This window comes from Heloderma suspectum, chromosome 1 (assembly GCF_057233095.1).
Source record: "Heloderma suspectum isolate Gila_16-S chromosome 1, 16-S_ref, whole genome shotgun sequence".
NCBI lineage: Eukaryota > Metazoa > Chordata > Lepidosauria > Squamata > Helodermatidae > Heloderma > Heloderma suspectum.
The window spans coordinates 23,362,643-23,386,165 of record NC_139458.1 but is presented as its reverse complement, the minus strand read 5'-3'; the positions used below and the strand labels follow the sequence as shown (position 1 = coordinate 23,386,165).

The 23,523-nt window shown below is 44.1% G+C and overlaps 1 protein-coding gene across 2 annotated transcripts in view; it reads left to right on the top strand.

Annotated features, from left to right (window-relative positions):
* RCOR1 (REST corepressor 1) overlaps positions 1 to 23,523 on the top strand; it is a 203,653-nt gene that overhangs the window by 67,676 nt on the left and 112,454 nt on the right. For both annotated transcript variants that reach the window (XM_084838331.1, XM_084838321.1), the window contains exon 3: positions 12,004 to 12,087. In XM_084838331.1, coding sequence (XP_084694457.1) covers positions 12,004 to 12,087 — 84 coding nt within the window. The remainder of the gene's footprint in view (positions 1 to 12,003; positions 12,088 to 23,523) is intronic.

Genomic DNA, 23,523 nt, shown 5'->3' with positions numbered 1-23,523 from the left:
TTGAACACTGTTTGTAGTGGAAAGGTGGGATATAATTTTTTTTTTAAATTGTTGGAGTAAATACAATAAGATTGTTGGGCCCCTGAGGTTAATCTTCCAGGGAAGCAAAGAGTCTGTGAGAATTGAACATGGAGAAAATTCCTCCATGTTTAAGTCATAGAGCTTACCTCAGTTGCACAAATCAGTATCTCCCCCCAGTCCCAAGTATACCACATAATGTTAACCTCCCAATAGTATAAATTCAGAATTCTAAAGATCAAATATTAGCTGGCAAGAAACTAAGTTCTGATACCAAAGCAGAGATGGTGGGAGATTCAGGATAGATAAAAGGAAGTACTTCGTCACACAATACATACTCAGACTGTGGAATTCGCTACCACAAGATGTAATGATGGACATTGATTTCGATGGCTTTAAAAGGGGGTAGACCAACTCCTGGAGGAGAAGACTATCAATGGCTACTAGGCCTGATGGCTCTATGCTGCCTTCAGTATCAGAGGTAGTATGCCTATGTACATTAGTTGTTGGGGAACATGGGTGGGAGGGTGCTGTTGCACTCACAAACCCTACTTGTGGGTTTCCCATGGACAGCTGGTTGGCCACTGTGTGAACAGAATGCTGGACTAGATGGACCCTTGGCAGGGCTCTTCTTATGTTCTTAGTATTCTGTTAGCCAAATGGATCCATTTAGGGAAAGTGCTCCATATATTAGATTGGCCTTTGCTGGGAGTTGTAATTTAGCACATCTGGAGGGCACCAGTTTGGGAAAGGCTGCATTAGACCCACATTAGGTACACAGTAGCAATTGTTCACATACTGACAAAATGGAATAGGTACTATACCTATTTAAACAGGAGCAGTTGAAGAGGGTGTGTGGTCTGGGAGATTATATTACTGATGTATGTTCTGGAACTCTAGACAGAAAAGTATATGAAACTTTTGTGCCTGTAGTAGAACACCGGAAACATTCCAAACTTAAAGGTTTTTACTCTCTACGTGCCTACCCTGGTTCAGAATTCTGGAAGTAGTACTGTGTTTAAAGACTAGAAATGAGCCGCACCCTTTGTTAATGAGGCATTATTTTTTCTTTTTTAAAAAGGAAAAGAAAGTGTTATCTCTGGTCCCAGACAGATGTCCTCAGACAGTTTGGTGCCTGAAGCAGAAAATCCAGATGGTTTCTCTCCCCACTCCCCTGGGTGGTAAAAGTATAATAAATAAAATAGACAATGTACTGTCCTTGAATGGCTTCTCCAAGGTTTACCACCTGCCTAATGGAAGGGCCAGCTCTGCCTCTAGGAGGCCTAGAAAATTAAATGCAGTATATGTGGTAAACAAATGCACAACCAACACAACACAAGAATAAATTAATTTGAAAGAGAGGGTCATGGCAGTTTCCCAAATACTTTGCTTAGGATAATGGCCCTCATAAAATATTGGGGCTCATATTAGACCATGGAACAATGGACTGGTTTAAGATTGGGAAAGGAGTACGGTAGGGTTGTATACTCTCACCCTACCTATTCAACGTGTACGCAGAACACATCATGCGACGTGCTGGGCTTGATGAAGCCAAGGCTGGAGTTAAAATTGCTGGAAGAAACATTAACAATCTGAGATATGCAGATGATATCACTTTGATGGCTGAAAGCGAGGAGGAGCTGAGGAACCTTCTGACGAAGGTGAAAGAAGAAAGTGCAAAAGCTGGGTTGCAGTTAAACCTCAAAAAAACCAAGATTATGGCAACCAGCTTGATTGATAACTGGCAAATAGAGGGAGAAAACGTGGAGGCATTGACAGACTTTGTCTTTCTAGGCGCAAAGATTACTGCAGATGCTGACTGCAGCCAGGAAATCAGAAGACGTTTACTTCTTGGGAGGAGAGCAATGACAAATCTTGATAAAATAGTGAAGAGCAGAGACATCACACTGACAACAAAGGTCCGCATAGTTAAAGCAATAGTATTCCCCATAGTAACCTATGGCTGCGAGAGCTGGACCATAAGGAAGGCTGAGCGAACCAGTCCATACTCCAGGAAATAAAGCCAGACTGCTCACTTGAGGGAAGGATATTAAAGGCAAAACTGAAGTACTTTGGCCACATCATGAGAAGACAGGATACCCTGGAGAAGATGCTGATGCTAGGGAAAGTGGAAGGCCAAAGGAAGAGGGGCCGACCAAGGGCAAGATGGATGGATGATATTCTGGGGGTGACGGACTCGACCTTGGGGGAGCTGGGGGTGGCGACGGCCGACAGGAAGTTCTGGCGTGGGCTGGTCCATGAAGTCACGAAGAGTCGGAAGCGACTGACTGAATAAACAACAACGAAATTGGAGCTACTGTAGCTTAGTGGGGAAGAAACAGTGGGCCAAACTAGGTGGGATGTTGAAGATCTGTCATAAGATGTCTCTTGAAATTTCTTTAAAAAATCAGCTGTTGGGGCACCCCCATTGCATTGGGACTGATGCTGGGGGAAGGGGGACTTAACATTTTCTCTAGCCCCATTTTCCTGTTTAAACTGCCCACCCCACTCGAGACACTTTTTTGCCCATACCTGTTTCGCATGTAATGGCAATTCGTGGGTTATTTAACCAGTGAATTGCCAAAAGCTGGCGGGACTAAGAAGTAAGTGCATTGCCCCTAGCACTCTTGCCACTTCCACTTTCAATTAACAACCTATGATTGCTGCGTTTGTAGGTTATCGTGACTTCTGAACCCAAACACTCTGAGTTGTTTAACCCCTAAGAAATTCAGAGTGGGTTCAGATGTCATGATAACAGTCTACAAATGGGGTGATCATAGGTTGTTAATTGAAAGTGGAAGTGTCAAGCTTTCCACAGGCAGTGTGCTCGATCAGTCCCACTCGTCCCCAGCAACCCATAGGTTAAACAACCCATGGCTTGTCATGACGTGCGAACCAGCCATGTATGTCATTTATTTGCACCCACACTAATGCCAGTTGTTTCTCCCCTCTATTTTGAGGTTCCATCCTTACATTGTCAGGCTGCTGCATTTGTGCCGTACTCAGGAAAACCTGAACAGTAACTGTTGTTACTTCAGGTGTATTGAAGCACATTATTAATAGATTTTTAGAGGGACTCGGGTATGGCTGTGTGTGGGAACAGTGAAATGCTTAATTTATAACTCTTTTAATTAAAAAGAAGCCACCTGATTTACAGGTTTTGGTCTGCAAATGTTCCATCGCATTTAACAGCATGCTATTAAGTATGCATCCAAATTGTACATTTAAAAGGATTTTCTGTGAAGTCTGTGCGTGTCTTGTTGAATTACATCGTCAGATATGCTGTTTGCTGACCGAGGATAAAATTGGGTGCACAAGGAACAGGTTTCAGAGAGGGGGGATGCACAACAGAGTAATTGTGAATTTTCTTTGCTTTACTACCTGAGACTTTTAATCCTAATAATCAGGAGCAAGCCGTGGTGAGAAGGTTGCATAATTCTTTATCTGTTTCTCAGAATGGGTTGAATTCTCAAAATGTGGTAAACCCCAGAGAAATACAGTTGCACTGTAAGAATGGCATCACAACTAGGTAAAATAGTGTATTTTGAAATGGACTTTCTGATGCTGCCATTTATTTTCTTAGTCTGAAATTATCAGAATAAATGCCTGATGTGAAAAAGCAGTGCATGCTGCTGCTAATTGGTGCCCGCCTTTTGTGCGATGAAATCCTTTGCCTTGCAGCATGAAACTTTCAATTTTTCAGCACTTGTGACAGTAAAAACTTCTCCAATTTAACTTGACATGCTAGATATGGTGGAATTTTAGTAGGTTGTTTCTTGGGGGGGGGGTATTTTGCTGTACTTCGAAGACTGCTAGAATTAGAATCTTAAAGTGGCAAAAAACCACTCTCTTTATTGGTTATAAATCTGGCTATCCTTTAATACTGTATGTGCATATCATAGAATCAGTCATAGAATAGTAGGGTTGGAAGGGGCCTATAAGACCATCGAGTCTAACCCCCATATGTGAGCTTGTTCATAAGTAAACTTGCAATCATTTTAGAACTGACTATTTTTTACAGTTATTTATATCCCACCTTTCACGGTACAAATCCTTCCAAGGCCCCTTGCAGGTTCGACAGTAATGCATTAATAAAAACACTATAAACAATATTAAAAATGTCCATTCATAAGGATCCATCCCACAGGGCAGTTGATCGTAGAAAGCCCAGTATTGGAATGAAAGGACAATCCAATTGGAGCAGGGGCCAGAGGTGGTCTAGCCACCCTGCCTCCTTTCTTTTAGGATCCTTCCCACAGTGCAGTTGGTGGTTATGGCCCTGTGTGGGGTGGGAGGGGGATACATCCGGAGCAAGGGCCTAAGGTGATCTCATTACAAAACCCATTAGGCCAAGGCTGAAAATCCACTATACGTATGAATGAGAAGAGAACCTATGACCACAAAAAAGGGTTAGGCTAGAACTAGAGGTATACAAAACCCTTCTTTCAAAATGTGTTCCTCTTCTCTGCCCCCCTGCCCCTCCCCCCATTTCCACAGAAGTTTTCATTGTGGAAGAAACAGAAACCAAAAGAGAAGCATCAGAACAGGACAGAATGTGGAAAGAGTGTGTGTTCTTAAAGGTGCCAATGAATTTTTATGTAATTAAGCTCAACACGTTTCAGAATGAAGAGCTCCTTCATCAGGGGTAATCTTACAATCCTAAATTCTATAAACAGGCTAAGTCAGCTTCCAAGGATTTTTGCTATCTCTCTGATGGTGTAAGAGAAATAGCCACCATCTTTGGAAGGTGGCTTTTATAGTTTATAGCGGTTCTTACCAGAACGGCTGAGTTTTTTCTATCACTCTTGCTCACTGCCTCTATAACCTGGTGAAACAACCCATGAACAGCCCACAGTTCTGGGTTTGTATGTAGTGACAACCCATGGTTCACAACCTAACAACAAATCATGGGTTTTCTTTGTGAGTTGTTCGTGGTTAACAACCCATAGCCTAATTGGCCTAAGTTAGTTTCAAATCCAGGCATGTCTTTAAAAGCATGTAGTGGTTACAAATACATTATTCATCCTGGTCTTTGGATCAGGTAGATCTGTCTTGCTGACCCACTAAACCAAACATAGTCCATGTATGGTGGGTGCTTGATAAACCTGCTTTTTTTTATCAAGTGCCCACCATACATGGGCTGTGTTTGGCTTAGTGGGTCAGCAAGACAGATCTACCTGATCCAAAGACTGGGTTGAATACTCAGATGCCTTGCTAATGACAGGCCAGAGAGTAAGAATTTGGTTGGCAAGTACAAGAGACTTTTCAGTGGTGGCAACACCATTATGGGATTCTCTCCATGGGAATTCTCTCTTAAAACCTCCCATCCTGTTTTTAGATGGATGTTGAATAATTCTTTATTCTGAATGGCATTCTTAATAGTTGTTCATAGTGGTCAGGAAGGGTCTCTTTGCTGCTTTTCATGTGGCTATGTGTTTTTGCATTATTTTATTTTTAATTGCGTTTAGTTATATTTTGGTTTTATTGTGAGCTGTTTTGGAAAACTTTTTAAAGCATGTTATAAATTTAAATGTATCATTTATTTATTTACAGTTGTTTTTAGGCCCCCTTTAGGGGTAAAACCCTCTCAGGGCAGCATACAATACAAAAACCATACAAAACAGATACAATAAAATTCAGTGCATAGTCATTAAAACTTCAATAAAAACAAAGGTTACTGTTTTTTTAAGTACTCCTGTCCACCATCACCACCTGAGCTTTCCCAGTTAGCAACTTTAAAGCTGGGGGGGGGGGGTGGCGGCAGGAGGTTTACAGGAGCTACTTCGTTGCGCGTGGGGGGGGGTAGAATCCCTAAGATCTACCAACTGTGAACCCAAATGAAAAAGAGTGGCTTAGGAGCAGTGGTATAGTGGTGCCAGGGTCATAGTGCTGTCACTTTTTGATCAGAATGCTGACATCATCTGCTACCTCCCCCGCGCCACAGGTTTCCTGTTCTTTCTGAGTTTAGCTGCAGTGTTCACTGCAGCTAAGCTGAGAGGGGTGATGAAGTTTTCCAGCAACAATATATTATTTCCTGTTGCAATGCGAAGTATTTTAGGGTGGCCCAGTCTTGCGTTAAAACCCCTTCGCTTTGCAAAAGACCTGCTCCTGGTGGAGATGAAAATGGCTAGAATTGGTTTGTTGATACGGATCAACATAGCTGCATGAGTTTTTGGACTGTCTTTGGGGACGTCACAGTGATCACCTGTACTTCAAAATATATTGCTATATCATTGCTGGGGCCAGACATACACTTAGAAGGATTCCTCTGAGCACATACTCAGCCTAGGAATGTGCTTTCGGTATCAGAACTGAGACACCACATAGTGGTGGTCTCATTTTGTGGGGAGGAGACATTTTTATTTTGTTATTTCTAAACCAGGTAGGTGACTTTTAGGGCTGTGGGCACATTTGGCAACTTGAGAGACTGTCCTGGGCACCACCACAAAATGTCTGCTATGGGAGGCATGGCAGAGGACAAGAAACCTGCCTAAAAGATTGAGTACAAGGCGAAAGTGGGATCTGAGCCCCTACATGATGAATAACTCCTTTGGACCTACAGTTTTCAGCACGAGAAACCAATTTTACAGCAGTTCCACCTGCCGGTAAGAAAATGTGTTAGGGAGCAATCCTATGGGGTTAGGCAGCTGCCTCCAAACTCAGAGGCAACTGTCTATCCAGTGCAGGGTGGGCGGAGTGTGGAGTGTTCTGGGTGCCCTGCATTACTGGCTAGAGGACCAATTATGGCTGTCTAGCCAGGGCGGTTCGGAGCACGGGGTGGGGGTGGGGGCAGGGGTGGTCAGATGATGCACAGGAAGTGTAACAACGCTTCTGCCATCCTTTCCTCTGGGAACACCCCCTTTCCTCCCACTCCACACTGCTCTTCCTAGCGCAGTGCCTGGGATGATCTGTGCTGCCTACGAGGCGGTGGGGGAGGGGGCAGGGAGGTGTGTTTTTGGGAACCGACCTCTGAGCCTGGGCTCTGAGGCTGGTTCCCAAAAATCGAAGAACCCTATGGCTGTCTAGCTGCCGTCTAACAGCCATAGGATTGTGCCCTTAATTTTTTTTTTTTAATAGGAGGGTGGTGCAGAGTGGTAGGCAGCAGTAGTGCAACCGAAACTCTCCCCATGACCTGAGTTCGATCCCAGCGGAAGCCGGGTCTTGGGTAGTCAGCTCAGGTCGACTTAGCCCTCCATCCTTCCGAGGTGAGTAAAATGAATACCCAGCTTGCTGGGGGAAAGGTAGTCATGACTGGGGAAGGCAATGGCAAACCACCCCACTACAGTCTGCCATGAAAACGCCAGCGTAAGCAGGCGCCCCTCTAGGGGTCAGTAATGACCTGGTGCTTGCACAGGAGGAACCTTTCCTTTTTTAGAGCACCTTAATGGGCGCCAAAAAAGATGTCCAGGGGTGTATTAGTGCCTGTAGGCACCACATTGCTTACCCCTGTTCTTAACAATTGGGAGTCAAATCTTTGCTGATCTTCTACAAATCACCTAGTGATCTACTAGTAGATCCCAGTCTACCTTTATGCTGAATATGAGCCAACAATGTGATGTGGCTGCAAAAAAGACAAATGCTATTTTGGGCTGCATTAATAGAAACATAGCTTCCAAATCACGGGAAGTATTAGTTCCCCCCTCCTCAGCACTGGTTAGGCCTCATCTTGAATATTGTCTCCAGTTCTAGGCACCACACTTTAAGAAGGATGCAGACAAACTGGAGAGGGTTCAGAGGAGGGCAATGAGGATGATCAGGGGACTGGAAATAAACCGCTATGAGGAGAGACTGAAAGAACTAGGCATGTTTAGCCTTGAGAATAGAAGACTGAGGGGAGACATGATAGCGCTCTTCAAGTACCTGAAAGATTGTCACAGAGAGGAAGGCCAGGATCTCTTCTTGATCATCCCAGAGTGCAGGACACAGAATAATGGGCTCAAGTTACAGGAAGCCAGATTCCGGCTGAACATCAGGAAAAACGTCCTGACTGTTAGAGCAATATGACAATGGAACCAATGACCATGGGAGGTGGTGGGCTCTCCCACACTGGAGGCATTCAAGATGAGGCTGGACAGCCATCTGTCAGGGATGCTTTGACTTGGATTCCTGCAGTGAGCAGTGGGTTGGACTCGATGGTCTTATAGGCCCCTTCCAACCCTGCTATTCTATGATTCTATGCCTGCCTTAGACAAAGCATTGTGCGCTACCACTGAACTATTTGCTCTCCCAGTTGAGAAAGGGCAAAGAGCAGCTTTCCCCAACCTGGTGCCTTCCAGATGTGTTGGACCGCAGCTCCTATAATTTGCAGCCAGTATTGCTATACTGGCTGGGAATTATGGGATCTGCAGTCCAACATAACTGGAGTGAGCCAGGTTGGGGAAGGCTGGCGTAGAGACAGTTAAGATTATCTAAATGGGGATAAGGTGGGATGATTGCAGGAGAAACCAGTGGAACTGGACATGAGGATAATATTCCCAATAAATAATACAGTATTACTTATATTGCAACAAACTCTTACAAAACCACTACACACCGCTAATCACGTGGGCTCTCTTAAAATCCTGTATGGCCCACAAAATTAAATCATGCAGCACTGTTCTTTTTGGTTTTGTGTTTTCTGAAAAATTCTATATAATTATGAGAACCTAAAACCTTTTCAGTTAATAAACTCTGTCCAACAATTGTGTAATGGATGATGCATTGTGAGCATTTCTAATCCTGTTCTTGGCTCCTATTTAAGCAAATGGCTCTCCTGAGACTATATGCAGGTTTGTTTGAAGTACAGTCAAATAATGGTCTAAAGTATTAAATGTTAACAGGATTTTCATACTAGTTTTCATATGTTGCTTTTCTTAAATTAGTCTGCCACCGTGCTTTAAATAGTGAGTGTTGTTTAGTGAGTGGAATAAAGATGTTTGTGGCAGAATCACCCTGTCTACAGTTTTCAAGAACTTTTTCTGTAAGATTAGAATCTGCATTGCTGTTCTAGGTTTTAAAGATCATTCTACTGAAGTCTGGTGGCAGATGGATTGAAGTCTGCCTTTTCCATCACAGCACCCCCTGGATGTGATGAACTACAACTCCCATCATCCCTAGCCAGCATGGCCCCAGCCATTATGTAGTCCAATTTATCTGGAGGGCACTGGTTTAGGGAAGGCTGATTTAGTTTAAGCACTAGGTGCTTGAAATCTTGTGAGGTTCTCACTGTTTTCAATCTCTAACCCTCCTATTTGCTGCAAGAAGCATTTGCAAATGATAGAGCGGTTTGATTAATGTGAATAAAGCTTTTCCTCTAAGACATCAACAACTGACACTTCGAGGCCCCAGTAGTGGGCATTGGTACTGAGATCTGCCATGCGCCGCTGTCACCAAGGAGCTGGATCTTTGAGCTCCTGTTTGTAAATTTCCTACGAAGTGATACTGTGTTGGAGGCATTGTTGGAATTTAAAATGGTGGCTTTAAAAACAAAAAAAAACAACATCATGGGAATAACTTCCTTGTTGTTCTAAAAGGCCTTTCATCTTTGTGGTGGTTTCTTCTCTGGGTAAGGGAAGCACACAGACTGGTTTGAAATTGGCCTTGTAGTAGCTACAGCCCTAATCTCATTTTGTGAAGAAATTTGCTAAGACCTTCCTTCCTCTTTCTCCACCTGCCCTTTTCTTTAACTCAGTGTAATAAGAGTGCAGTGTTCATAAACTTTAATAGAGTTCTAACTTGAGCACGCCCCGGGAGAGAGTGGAGGACAGGAAGGCCTGGCGTGCTATGGTCCATGGGGTCACGAAGAGTCGGACACGACTTAATGACTGAACAACAAATCTATTATTTATAGTTCTATGAAAACTCTTTGTTTGCAAGCCCTCTAGTCCTTACTGGTTTTTCATAACGAACTGTACAATATAGAATACTGTAATTAAAACTGAAAAGTAGCAGCATTAGACACTGATCCATGGAAGCTTATGCCATAATGAAAGTGTTAGTCTTTAAGGTGCCACAAGCTTCTCTGTTGCTTTTGCTGCAAAGCACTAACATTGCTACCCTTTGAAAGCATTAAACTAAAAACATCTTTAAGGGCGAAATCCTATCAAGATAGATGGCTGCCTCTGAACTCGGAGGCGACCGCCTATCCTAAGCAAGGCAGGAGAGTCATGGGGGGGATTGTTCCCTCTGTGCCTCTCCTGCCCTGCCATTTTCCACTAGATAGCCATTTTCGGCTGTCTAGCCGTGGGGGGCCGACCGGGAGAGGAGGCTGCGTGTACGACACATAGGATGTGTCATACACGCAGCTCCGCTCTCCCCATCCTGCAACGCCGCAGCCCCACCCCTTTTCAGTCGCTCCACATTCCTCTTCGAAGCGCGGAGGATGGGGCTTCTCCATGCTGCCTTGGAGGCAGCGCAGACATGGGGGAACATCAGTTTTCCGGGAACTGACCTCGGAGTGCGGGCTCCGAGGTCAATTCCCGGAAAAGAGCATATCCTATGGCCCTCTAGACAGCGTCTAGTGGCCATAGGATTGCTCCCTAAATAACTCAAATGTTAAAAACCTGTCTTGGACATCTGACTTTTCAAAACCCATCTGAACATGCAAAGAGAAAGAGTCCAATGGATTTTGGAGAGGGTATTCCAAAGTTTTGGCTCCACCATCAAAATGGCCTAAAAGGGGTACTAGGCCGAAGTGGTGGAGGAAATAAAACTGCTTGTTGTAACTGACAAATTAGCGGGTGTGATAAGTGTCTGAGAGTGGACTATGATGTTATTTAATGTTATTTATTTATTTATTTATTTCTGTTCCGCTCAATAGCCGAAGTACTCTGGGCGGTTCAGAAAAATTAAAACCACAAACCATAATGTTAGTTATTGTGATGCATATATTCATTGAAATTATTTCATCTGGAAGAGGTTTTCTGATGTAAATAACTTGGGCTATACTCCTAAACACACTTCTAAGGGAGTAAGCCTCACTGAACACAGCGGGATTACTTCTGAGTAAACAGGCATAGGATTCCACTATTCTGTTTAATTTATTATTCATTAAAATTAATTATAACGTGTGTACTATATACATTTTAAGTAAATTCCTCAAATTTTCATGATATCTGGGTTAAGGATATATGGGGTATTTGGTCAGTGGTCTAGAGCAGGGGTGGGCACAAGGTAGATCTCCAGATCTTTTGGACATCAGTTCCCAGAAGCCCCTGCCAGCATGACCAACGGGCAGAAATGCTGGGGGTTGAAGTCCAAACCATTTGGAGATCTACTTTCTGCCCACCCCTGGTGTGGGGACTTAGTGAACACCGTGCTGACTCTCCTCCTCCTGTTTAGGAACATCGGAAGCTGCCTTATACTGAGTCAGACCATTGGCCCATCAAGCCCACAATTGTCGACACTGAGTGGCAGTGGCTCTCCATGGTTTCAGGCAGGAGTTTTTCCAGACCTACCTGGAGACACTTGGGATTGAACCTGAGACATTCTGCTTGAAAAACAGGTGCTCTACCACTGAGCTATGGCTCCTCCCCAACCAGTGTTCAACAGTACATATAAGTTGGCTGGCACTGCTATTGTTAAGTAAATGATCCAACTCTGCATGCTGACACAACATTTCCAGCCTCCCATTTCTCTTTGCTTGCTTTCCTTTTTCTCTGGGCTAATAGTATAGGAAGAATGAAATGGCACCCTTTGCTGCAAATCTGCTACTTAATCAGATATTTTTGACTTGGCTGTTCCCAGAGAGTATCTGAAGGAAGACAAGGACTACAAAACTTGAAACATTTTGCATTATGTTTTCCCATCCTCAGTTGGTCCAGCAAAATACTGTTGAGACATCCTGTGTGTGTGTGAATGCAAAGATGCGAAGAGTCTCAAAATCTTGTGGGCTGGGAGAAGGCAATAGTGATCCACCATTTGTGATTTTTCCCACCCAATGTAATGCATTAAGATTTCACCATGCTAGTTTTTGTTTAACCCATTGTATATCTGTTTTCTTCTCAGCTAAACAAGCAAAGAGGTCTCAGGAGAGAGAGAATCTTGGTATGCTGGTCTGGTCGCCCAATCAGAATATTTCTGAAGCAAAGTGTAAGTCACTGGATTTTTGCTTTCCTTCCTTTTCTTCAAAAACAAAGATGCCTTCGTTACATCTGTAACCTGGTCCACCTTTTTGTTGTGCCTTGCGTGTGACTAGGTGCTTTGACCTGGATTCCTCCACTGAGCAGGGGGTTGGACTCGATGGTCTTATAGGCCCCTTCCAACCTTACTATTCTATGATTCTGTGATAATTTTCCACAATCTTCCCCAAATACCAGATCCTGTGTAATAAGAGAAGTTAGGAAAACAGGAAATGGCCTTATCCTGCGGTTGTTCACACAACATGCTAACCCACACTCAGTGATTGAGTGTGGGTTGTTTTGAACCATGGGTTGTTTGTTGAACCGTGGGTTATTGTTTTGTCTGAATGCAGCAAGGGCGTCTTGTTAACCATGCAGTGTGGCTTATTTTGTTGAACAAGCCACTTTGAGAACTCATGGTTTGTTGTTGTGTTGTTCAAGGTGGTTAACAAGTAGGGATGTTAGAGAATTTCACCACAGATCCCAGGGGGGCCGAATTCCAGTGAATTCGGCCCCCTGGAATCCGTGGTGGAACGGAGCCCCCCCACCCCTCCACCCCGTGAAAGCCCCGCGAAACGCAGCCTACCTGGCTGCGGCTGCGGCTTCGGCTCTGGCGGCGGCAGCTCCGGCTGCTGCTGGGCTGGTGCGGACGTAAATGGCGTCCTGAGTAGGGGACGCCATTTGCGTCCCTGCTTTAGCCGTGATAGGGCTATGTAAATATTTACATAGCCTATCACGGGCTACCGTAGGGACGCAAATGGCGTCCCCTACTCAGGACGCCATTTACGTCCGCACCAGCCCGGCAGCAGTTGGAGGCCCTGCTGTGGGTTGGCCCGGCTGGCGGCTCTGCGGCTTGGCCGCAGAGCGGAGCCAACCAGGCAGGATTCCGGGGGTGGGGGAGGAACGGATCTCCTCCCCCCACCTGCAGAACTTGGTGGAGCCAGGTAAGTGGGGTTTCGTACACCCCTATTAACAAGCCACACTGCATGATTAGCAAGCTGTCAAGTCCCTTGGTTCTCTCCCTCACAATCAACTCACTCTTAAGATACCAGGCTTCAGGCTCACTACTTTATTAGTTAATGACCAGGCTTTTTACAAATGCAAATGCTCGGAGACTCTCAGGCTACAAAGGAAAGCAGCTACTCCACACAATTATGAATATCAATAGAGGAGCCAAGTTGAACTTGAAACAAGAACTTGCCGGCCAGAATAACTTGGGGAGGGGGATGCCCCTCCCTTACAGTTGTGCCCTCATAGGTAGGCTATCACGCATAGCCAACCGAGTGGAACGTCTGAGCTCCGCCTCTAACTTTTCCCGCTTCGCTCTGTGCCAGACTCTGGCATCCTTCAAGTCACACCCCGCACTCTCCTCCTCCTCCGAGACCTGAGTTCTGACGGGGGAGGAAAGGGGGGGCCTTCAGGTCAACCCATCTGTGTGCAAGTTCCTGAGAAGAATGTCTAACCGTATCTGAGCTCACTAGGGAGGAAACCTGCCCTGGTTCTGGCTGTTCCCATTCTGAGTCTGAGCTGCTAACTGTCTCTACATGCTCAGAATCTTTTATGACACAAGCTACCCTGGCTGCATTCAGACATCATGATAACCCTCCCTGCGGAAAACATGCTGCTTTCAGACAGTACACTAATCCACGGTTCAAGAAACAACCCACGGTTCAAAACGGTTCAAAAGTGGTTGAGTGTGGGTTAGCATGTTATGTGAACAGCCCCAGTGTTCCATTCGTCCAACTAACCCAGGCCAGGGATTGAACCTGGACCCTTTTGCATGCAAAGCATGTACTCTGCTGCTGATCTACAACCCCTAATGGACTTTCCTTCCTAGTTACAAATCCTAGTCACAAATCTCATATACAGGCTTCTGAGATTTCCCACTAATTATCTGCAAGTGTGTCATAAGCCAGTTGAAATTATGACAGTGATGCACAAGGAGGAGCGTCACTGTGCTAGCTGGACTGGAGAGAGGAAGAAATTGTGGCAGCTTAGCAGCAGGAAAAAATATTATTTGCGGGTCAGATTGCCACTAAGAATACTTGAATTGAGGAGTAAGTGGTCAGGCAAGTGCCCCAAATCTTCATCAGTGCCTTCTAGACTGCAATCCCATTCCCATTTACTTGGAAGTAAGTCCCATTGAACTTAGCAGGGCTTACTTCTGAGTAGACATGAATAGGATTGCTCTGTTAAATATTTACATCTTTCTGCTAATTGCAAAATATCATCAGGGCTTTTGCCCTGGAAGACGGCCTAGAAATATTTTAAATAAATAAAATAAAAAATAAATCAGGGTGATTGAAAGGTGGCTATTTGCATTTTTCTTAATAGCTGTTTTTAAAGGTGCGATGATGATTTAGATCTGCATTATTAGCTCTAAAACACAAATATACTGACTAAGGGATTTGGGGTACATATTTTTTAAAAGGGAGGGTATTTACTACTTGTGTCTTGCAAGTACCAGTGGACTTTTAACTATTTTGTTGGGCAAGCATACTGTGAAGCCAATCTTGGGAGTGGGGTAGGACAGCAAGGGGTTTCTGCAGCAGTTTATTGAAATGTCAGAAATCAGTACTGAAGTCACTGAACCAGCTCAGATGATCATATTTTGGCTTAATAAGGTGACATATGAACAAGACTTTTCTCTGCACATGCAGCCCTTCTGCTTCTCCTGTTGTAGTGCAGGCAGACTAAGAGGCCTTTAACCATAATTTCTGATTTCATCCGAACCAGGAAGTTATAGTTACTAGCTTTAGAACAAGCCAGGGTATTAAATCATTGTTTGAAGTTGGTTTATGTTTACTAGCTTTATATTAAGTAAGGATATTAAACCAACTTCAAACCATGATTTAATATCCTGGCTTGTTTGGAAACTGGTAAAGGTTTGGATAAAATGGGAAACTATTGTTAGTTGTACAACAAAATAAGCCACGTTAAAAAAAACAAGGGAAAAAAATCCAAACTCCACAGGCCAGTCAGCACCTTTATTAGGACCAACAAATAATGTATTAAATTGTTGGCGAGCTTATGAGATCTTCAGATGTCTTCATGAGGCAGGATGTTACAAAATGTGGGGGGTTGAGGGAGGAGGAAAAAATGACTGACTTGATCTTGGTCATGAAGTCTTGCATGGTCAGAGTCTTAAGATGGAGTAAAGACTCAGACAAAAATGGATTAGGCTCTACTGCTTGTTCCGTAAGTTTCAGGATACGTTTAGGACTTCCAGGACATGGAAATACATAATGGCTGATTCTCACATATTTGAAAATATAAAATCCAGTTCTTACTCAGACTTGTCTCTGACCTCAAGCGGAACACACAAGATTCTTGGTGCACTTCCTTGTTTGTTCACACTGCGAAGGGGGAGTGAAGGGGCTGCATGTGCAGGCAAAAGATATGGTCATCCAAACTATGGCTGATATCCAACGTTGGGCCTACTTAGAGTAGACATATTGATCTGGTTCGGACAACACACTGAAGCTCATTGTGGGTTATTTAACCCACAGTGAATTGCAGTGCCCATGGTTGCCAGGTTGCATACACAACCCCTGCTTGGGGGTTGTATATTGAAAATGATGACTGCATGGACCCCTCACACACAGCAGCCTCACCGTGGATTATTTACCCCAGTTTGCCTGGCTGTCGTGTGCGAACAGCCCCACTGAAACGAATGGGACAAGCTAAAAGTGGGTGGGTCACCCCTTTGCTCTCTCTCACCCCTTTCCCCCCTCTCTTTCTGCCATCTCCTTTTCCCTCTGGCCTGGTTCACACCTAACACTAACCCATGCTTTATTTAAACCATGATTTGTTGCCCACCCAGGGTTTGTCTGGCAGACGATTAAACCATGGTTTGTTTTCTCAGGCCCGGGTTTGTTTGTTTCCCTCCTCAGCCCACTCCTACCCTATATTCCAACTTCTGCACTGCAGTATTGGCGTGTAGAGAGGCTGGGTTTTTTTTAAAATTGCTTTTGCTTACAACCTCCGTAGCCTGGTGAAACAACCCATGAACAACGTACAGTTCTGGGTTCATACTCTAAAAGAGTCTGGCGATAGTTAACACCTTTTGATAAAGGGCTTTGAGAAATGTATATAAAAATACAGGTGCTTATGCAGTAGCATTCTTTCCAGTGCTCTCTTACTCTATTTTCAGTATGTTTAGCGCAGAGAACCATGTTGGAAGCCCATGCTGTGAGGGCTGCTGTTAGCTTGCTGTAAGGAATATTCAGAGCATCCCAATTTGCATGCTTGGAATTGGAAACACTTGATGAGTGGCCATGGCTGCTGGATGTACTTTGTGCATCTTCTGTGAAGCCATTTGTATAGCATCAGTGTAAATTGAGCTAGGTGTCTTTAATCTTTTCAGTCAGGTTAGAACTCCTGCAGTGGAGGTTTACTGTCAGTCACATTTAGTTCGCAGTGTAGGTCAGCTAACTGACTCTGCCTGTAGCTGTAATGTATGTATCTTCAAATGGTATGGCAAAAAAAAAAAAAAAATTGCATTTATGACAAGTAAAAGGTGCCTATGTTCAGCATGAGGGTATCTTCTAGTTTTAATTACAGTTTCTCCATAAGCTCTTGCAAGGAGTATTTTCCCAAAATAGGAAGTAGCTGGGTTCGCATGATCACAGCAGTAAAAGAAGCCATCGTGGCTTCTTCCCCCACCCTGCGTGTTTTGTGCACATCCCCATTGTTTACACAATTACCCACACTGCAGCATGGGTTAGCATGTTGTCTGAACTTAGTACGCAGCCCAGGGGAGTAGCTTTGTACCCACCCTACAACCCCTACTGCACATCAGCAGGCTTGTAGTCATGACGGGTCACGCCAGGTCTTCAACCCGGTACTATTTTTGCAGATGGGTCCCAGCCAGCTCCCCTCCACTTTCCCAGCGGTGAGTCAGCAAGGGAGGAAGTGACCATGTGTGCCAGCCATTGGCCCTGTTCTTCTGCCTTGGCTGGGGCCTCCGGAGAGGGAGGCAGGGGCTTGAGGAGTGGAGGTGGAGGCAGCGTTGCCTGGCTGCGTCTGGCTGAGCTCGTCCCACAACATGCTGGGCAGCGGGAGCCACTGCTGTGTGAGCATACTGAGCATGGCTTCCCTGCCTGAGCGAAGATCATGGCCTCCAGAGCCAGCTTCTGAGGAAGGCAGTAGAGTTTTAGGGGTAGTGGCTGCAGCCCAGCCAGGGAGAATCCGTTCTGTGGCAGGTGGAGGAGGAGAAAAAGGTGAGGTAAAAGTGAGCTAGGAGGCGGGAAGGGGGCTGAATTTCTCAGATTGGTGGGCAAGATCACTTTCGGGAGGAGGACAGTGTGTGTGTGTGGAGCGTGTGGTATAGCCCTTTTTGTACAGGTAGCACAGCATCACCTCAAATAATAATAATTTAAAAACTCCGTACTGTGTAGAGCTATCGGGCAGACTGAAGTGGTAGACTTGAGAGGAGGTGCTAGAATTTTTTTGCTTGGCTTCCAGGCTTGCTTTACATATGTATTCAGAAGTAAGCCCCGATGAATCATTGGGATTTACTCCCAGGTAAGTGTGTACGATTGCAGCTTAAATGCTATTGTTTGCTAGCTCCTTTAAAATTCAGAATTTTATACTGTTTAATTTTTAAAATGCTGTTTATTTTTACAGTGTTTTTATTTTCAGTGTATTTGTTTTTATCTTCTTTTTTAATTAATATTTTGTTTTTAATCTGTATTTTATTATCAGCTGTACTGAACGCCATTTCTTGGTGCAAAGGTGGAGTATAAATTAAATAATAAACAACAAATAAACAGTGGGGAAGAAATATTCAGGTGTTTTCCACTTTAGCGGTCTGTGAACAAGTCAGTTGGAAGGGGTCAGTTGAAAGGGGATTTTTCTGCCTGAATCTTTGACCCAGCCTTCAGTCCTTCTATTTAAGGTACAATCCAATGCATGCTTAGACAGAAAAAAGTCCAACTTTCCCTGTGGTTTGACCATAGTGTCTGGTCCCCAGAGGTATACTGCCTCTGCACATGGAGGTTCAGCGTTGCCATCATGGCCAATAGCTGCTGATGGAACCATCTTACGTGAATAAAAGCTGCCAACGAGAGTGGCCATCACCACATCTTTGTGTCAGGGAATTTTATGTTAATTGTGCACAACTATTTGTTTTCTTTTGAAAATCACTTGCACTCATTGTATGATAAGAATATCTCATATGGAGGAGAGGGTGAGATTTTGTTTTTCCTGTTAACTATCCGTGGTTCAGGCAGTGCTGTTGGGAGGCAGGATAGTACCCCTGATCATCAGAGGCAGGGTACCTCTGATTGCCACCAGATCCTGGGTCCAGCAGGAGGGGATGACTTTCTCCATCTTGCCCTGTTTGTGAGCTTCCCCGGGGCATGTGGTTAGCACTGCTGGAGACATAGTTCTGCATTATTACTTTACACATACGGGGGTGAGAAGTAAGATGAAGACTGCAATCCTACACACACTTACATGGGAGTAAACCCATTGAATTCAGTGGGACGTCTGAGTAAACTGATTTGCATTGAGCAAACATAATTGGGAGAAATTATGGCATAGTGATAAAGTGACTGAAACTCATTTTTCTGGTATAATTGTACAAGCTTGTATAATCTTAGAAGGAGGTGTGGCTGTGAGGGGGTGTGGCTGTGAAGGGACCCTGAACTTCTTGCCACTACACTACTGCACGTTGGGTGATTCTGTAAACAACGGGCATGCACATGGCATGTGTGTGTGTTCGTGTGTTTGGGGGGGGAGAAGCCATGTTGGCTTCTTTTACCCCAGTGATCGTGTGAACCCAGTCGGTGTGCTGAAAAATATAACTGTCTGAGACTTCTAGACAGATTAAACTTATAAACATTATATATAATTTTGAAAAATCTTAATTCTGATAAGTTTATATTTTTTCTGGATGCTTATAGAGTACATTCTGTTGCCTTACTAAACCTTTTCTGTGCAACCATGAGGGACAGAAATACTATCTTTTTAAAGGTGGCTATGGTTGCAATCCTGTACACACTTACTTGGAATTAAATCCCATTGAACTCAGGGGCACTTACTTCTGAGTAGACATGCATAGGATTGCACTGCCTGGCTCTCAATTCAGTAATGGGACAAAGATTTGTGGGTTGGCAACCTGCTTTTGGATAGTCCTTCCCGTTTAAATTTCTTCTATAGGACAATTTTTTTAATGACATCCTGTGAAATTTTGCATCTGCAAATTAGCACGTGTGCTAATTTGAGTAGCTCAGAAATAGTGTAGAGCTGATGTTCTAAAAAATGTGTTGTCATAGTGAACTTTGCTAAGTCAAGAACAAAACTGTTTGTACTGCCTTAAATATAACTAAGCCAATACAAAATAAATGCATAAAAATAAAGGTCAGCCGAGGTAAAGCAGAACAAAGGGAAAGTAGGAATCGGGGCCAGGGGCTGGCCTTAGAATCCTCCAAAGAGCAATAATAGAGAAGCAAAACCGAAAATGAAGAAATGGCTCTCTGACAAAGAGGGCTAGCCCACTGAGGCTCATCCAGCAGAATGGGTGCATCATTAGCAATTCTGGTAGGAATTAGTTAACTCTTTTGTTCTGGCTCAACCAATATTTATCCTTATTCATATCTTTCAGTTGCTTTTCTATAAAAAATATACAACCAACTGACTTACAAAGTTAAATTATAATAAAATAGGACACAGGACCAGCCCTACTATTAGGCAGAGTGAAGCAGCTGCCTCAGGTAGCAGATGCTGGCAGGTAGCAGCAAGTTGTTGGAGGTAAGACCTGCATGCCATGCAACCTGCTGTGTGCATCCGAAGTTAACCAGGTGCCTTCAGGTGGAGTAGAGGATGCTGTTCCATCACCAGTGTTGAAGGAAGATTCAACTGCCAGTCCAGTTGGCTTTTGTACATGGAATGGGAGAGGACACCATCTTGTCCTTCACCTCAGGCAGCAACATGTCTTGCGCCGTCCCTGATAAGGCAAATTTTTCTTCAGATGCCCCTCCTATCTGAGGCTGGTCTGATTTACACTGAAACAAAGGCCTTTTTTTGTGGCTCTCCCTTTCTTGTGGGTTTCTCTCCTAAAGGATATCTGGCTGATCTGCATGACGGGCTCATTTAGGGCTCAGTCCTGTTATTTACACCCAAGATGCTTGTAAGCCTCTGAATTCAGAGGCTTACAAGCATCCAGTGCAGAGCAGGGGTGGTAGCAGAGGTGATTGTTGCCTCCGTGATCCTCCTGCTCTGCATTTTCACTAGATGGGCCTTTTTACTCATCTAGCTGGGGTGTCTCAGAGTGGGGGGCGGGGCGGGGCGGGAGGAGATTGGAAAGGCCTCGGGATAGCTCATACCCGGGCCTGTCCAGTCCCCTCTCGTGCCATTGAACCCCCTCCCCCACCTGCCCCCCCTCTCTGAGGTTGTGTTCCCAATCTTATAGAGGCAGCTGGCACAGTTCTTTCCGTGCTGGCTGTAAGGGGGAGGGTGGAGCAGATCACAGATTCCCTCCTCCGAGGTCAGAGTGCTGCCTTCAGCCTCGGATCTGGGAATCTGAAGTACACTATGGCCCCTCAGATGTTGTCTAGGGGCCATACAATTGCTCTCTTAGTAGGGTTTTAAAAAGAGTTTTATTTTGCCAGGCCTTTTGAGCTGCAAAGGTCTGGGATATAGATGAATTGAGACTTTGCTTCCTGCTTTATGTTTACGAGGCTTTTAATGTTTATTGGGTTTGCTAATGTGTTTTTAAATCGTAAGTCGCCTTGGGAAATTTTGTTGAAGGATGGGATGCAACTTTTATAAGTAACAAATAATCAATATATGTATTTATTTACTCTTAAGCTATACTGGAGAAATGTTTGGGCAGGAGGAGGCTTGTGCCTGCTTAGCAACTGATGGCCCTTTTTGGAGGCTTCAGGAAGGCTTGTGCCTGTCACACTGCACATATGTCAGTACGAGGGGGAAGGATTAAGGGAATCAGGTAAATTGTGCATACACATGAATGCCTAGTTCATGCATTCATGCAGCATCCTTCTCCTTATGGCAGGCCCATTCTTTCGTAATAACTGGGCCCACCCCACGTCCACACCATTCTGCTGAATGTGTGAACCAGCCCTCTGGTTTTTTAACTGTAGTTAGAGTGCCAGTGCTGTATACTTGCTGTTTTTAAAAATCCCTGGCAGGAGCATTTGAAGTGGCAATTTAATGTGATGCATAGGGGAGTGTTGTTCTGATCAAAGGTCTCCCCACCCACACAGCAAGCTGAAGGAAGTGCAGAGATGGGAATCAGTTGCATAGCCAAAGAACGTTTTATTAATAACAAGTCTTACACTGGGATTGTTGGCTCCTCTAACTCCAGAACTGGGGTTACTCATCCCACAGTGGGCTGTGCCAGATGGCTGCATTTGGACAATCAAATCCGGGCTTAATAAACATCATGCTGCTTCATGCAATCCCTTTTCTGCAGCTTTGTTCCTCCCTTTGCAGAAGCAGCAGAACAAACGAGGAAGTAGTGAATCAAGCTAATGGCTTCCAAACAAGCCAGGATTGTAAGCCATCTTTAAACCTGGCTTGTTTGCTCACTTAGGCAAAGGGAGAAGTGAAGCAGCAGGAAAGGGGGTTGCATGTAGTTGCATGGCACTCATGCATATCCTGGATTTATGGTTTAGTGACAGTCAAACTGTGGTTTGGTGCTATGTGAATGATCCTTGGGTACAAATACTCCCTCCTCTCTTTCTGTGCTTAGGTTTACTCCCTTAATTCTGGGCTCTTGGCAAACTTGCTGCTCTGTCTGAAGTGGGCACACTATGGTTTGCTGAGAACATGAAATTGAGGGAGAAGGAGGGAACACATTGACCCAGGGCTTGCTCATTCTCATAGTACCAAACTGGTTTGGCATTACATAAACTGGAGTTTGGTCTCATGTGCTCCCTTCTCCCCCTCCCTTTCTTCCTTGCCTCATATGCTTTGCTTAATTAATTACTTTCTGGTTTTGCCTCAAAAACATTGATTTAATTATATTTATTTTTATTTAAAAGAACCCTACTGCTAATGAAGGATTATGTGAGGGTTGCAATCCCTGATCACCCCGAAATGGCAGCTTCACGAACACGGCACGAACCACTGCTCATTGTGGGTTAAATAATGTCATTATTTATTATGTAATGTCACAGTGATTTTATTATTTATTTACTTGTGACATTTGTATACCGCTGAATATAATAAAATCCCTCAGCGGTTCTCAATAAATATTAAAATACATATAAATATAATATTAACAACACATTAAAAACATAACATTAAAAGCACAAAAGTGAAGCAACTACAGTAAAAACAATTCAAGGAGCAGCTAAATGGAGTGGCATGATTAATTTGTTTACAGCCCAGGGAATGCCTGGGTGAAAAGGTGTGTTTTCAGGTGTTTAAAAGATGTCACATTTTCTGCCTCCCAAACTGAAATGTACAAGGGAGGGTTTTCCAGGTGCCGCCCACCAGCTCTTCCAGGTGACATTCAGTTCGTTTTGGAATGACCAGCAAGGCCTCCTCTGATTATCTTAAATGTCACCTGGGTATATATAAGGGAAGGTGGCTTGTTAGGTATCCTGGTCCCAAGTTGTTTAGGGCTTTATATGATAATAACATAACCTTGTATGTGGCTCTGTAGCTAATAGGCAGCCAGTGCAGTGATGACTCACAGAAGCAGAAAAGGATTCTTTACATGCCCCAAATACTAAACCAAAATTAGCAAAGCTGCTGCTGTTTGGTTGTATGAATGGTTGTTGAAGGTGGGAATTGCCCCTTAGGAGTTAGCTTTGTTTTTAAGCTTTGTTTTTATTATCTGAATAGAGATTTTAGACTCTCTAGTCAAAGTGTTGTGGCCCTGAGGCTTACAATATCTCCCTTGCCCTGAGGAAATGACAGATAAGACTATTGTTCTCTTGGAGTGGGATATTCAAACCCTTTCTTGTTTCCTAACAATGCTCTTAGAAACATAGACAAGGTCAAAAAATGGGCTAACTTTCTAAGTAGCTCTGCTGTAGAGCAGTATCTTACCCTGTTTTTGTGCTACCTCGTTTTCAGTTGTTGTTTTCTTTGAGGGGAAGCTGGTTTTATGTACACAAAACAGTGACAGTAGCTTCGTATTATTAGCCACAAAGGTTCAAAGTAATAAGATAAATATTGGTGCAGTCTGAAATAATTTAAGATCAGTGGGATACTTACCATTGTTTCCAGTGTATTGCAGTATGTGCATGGCTTTCTACAAGGGCTGTAAAGTTTAATAAATGTGAAAAATCTTTTGATCAACTGGAAATGCACCAGTGGAGATTAATTTTTTAAAAATTGTCTTTAGAAAACCGGTAGCTATGGGAAGCGCCATCTTAAAAGAGGCACCCCACCTTTTACCTCCCACAGGAAGAAATGTGTTGCTTAAGAC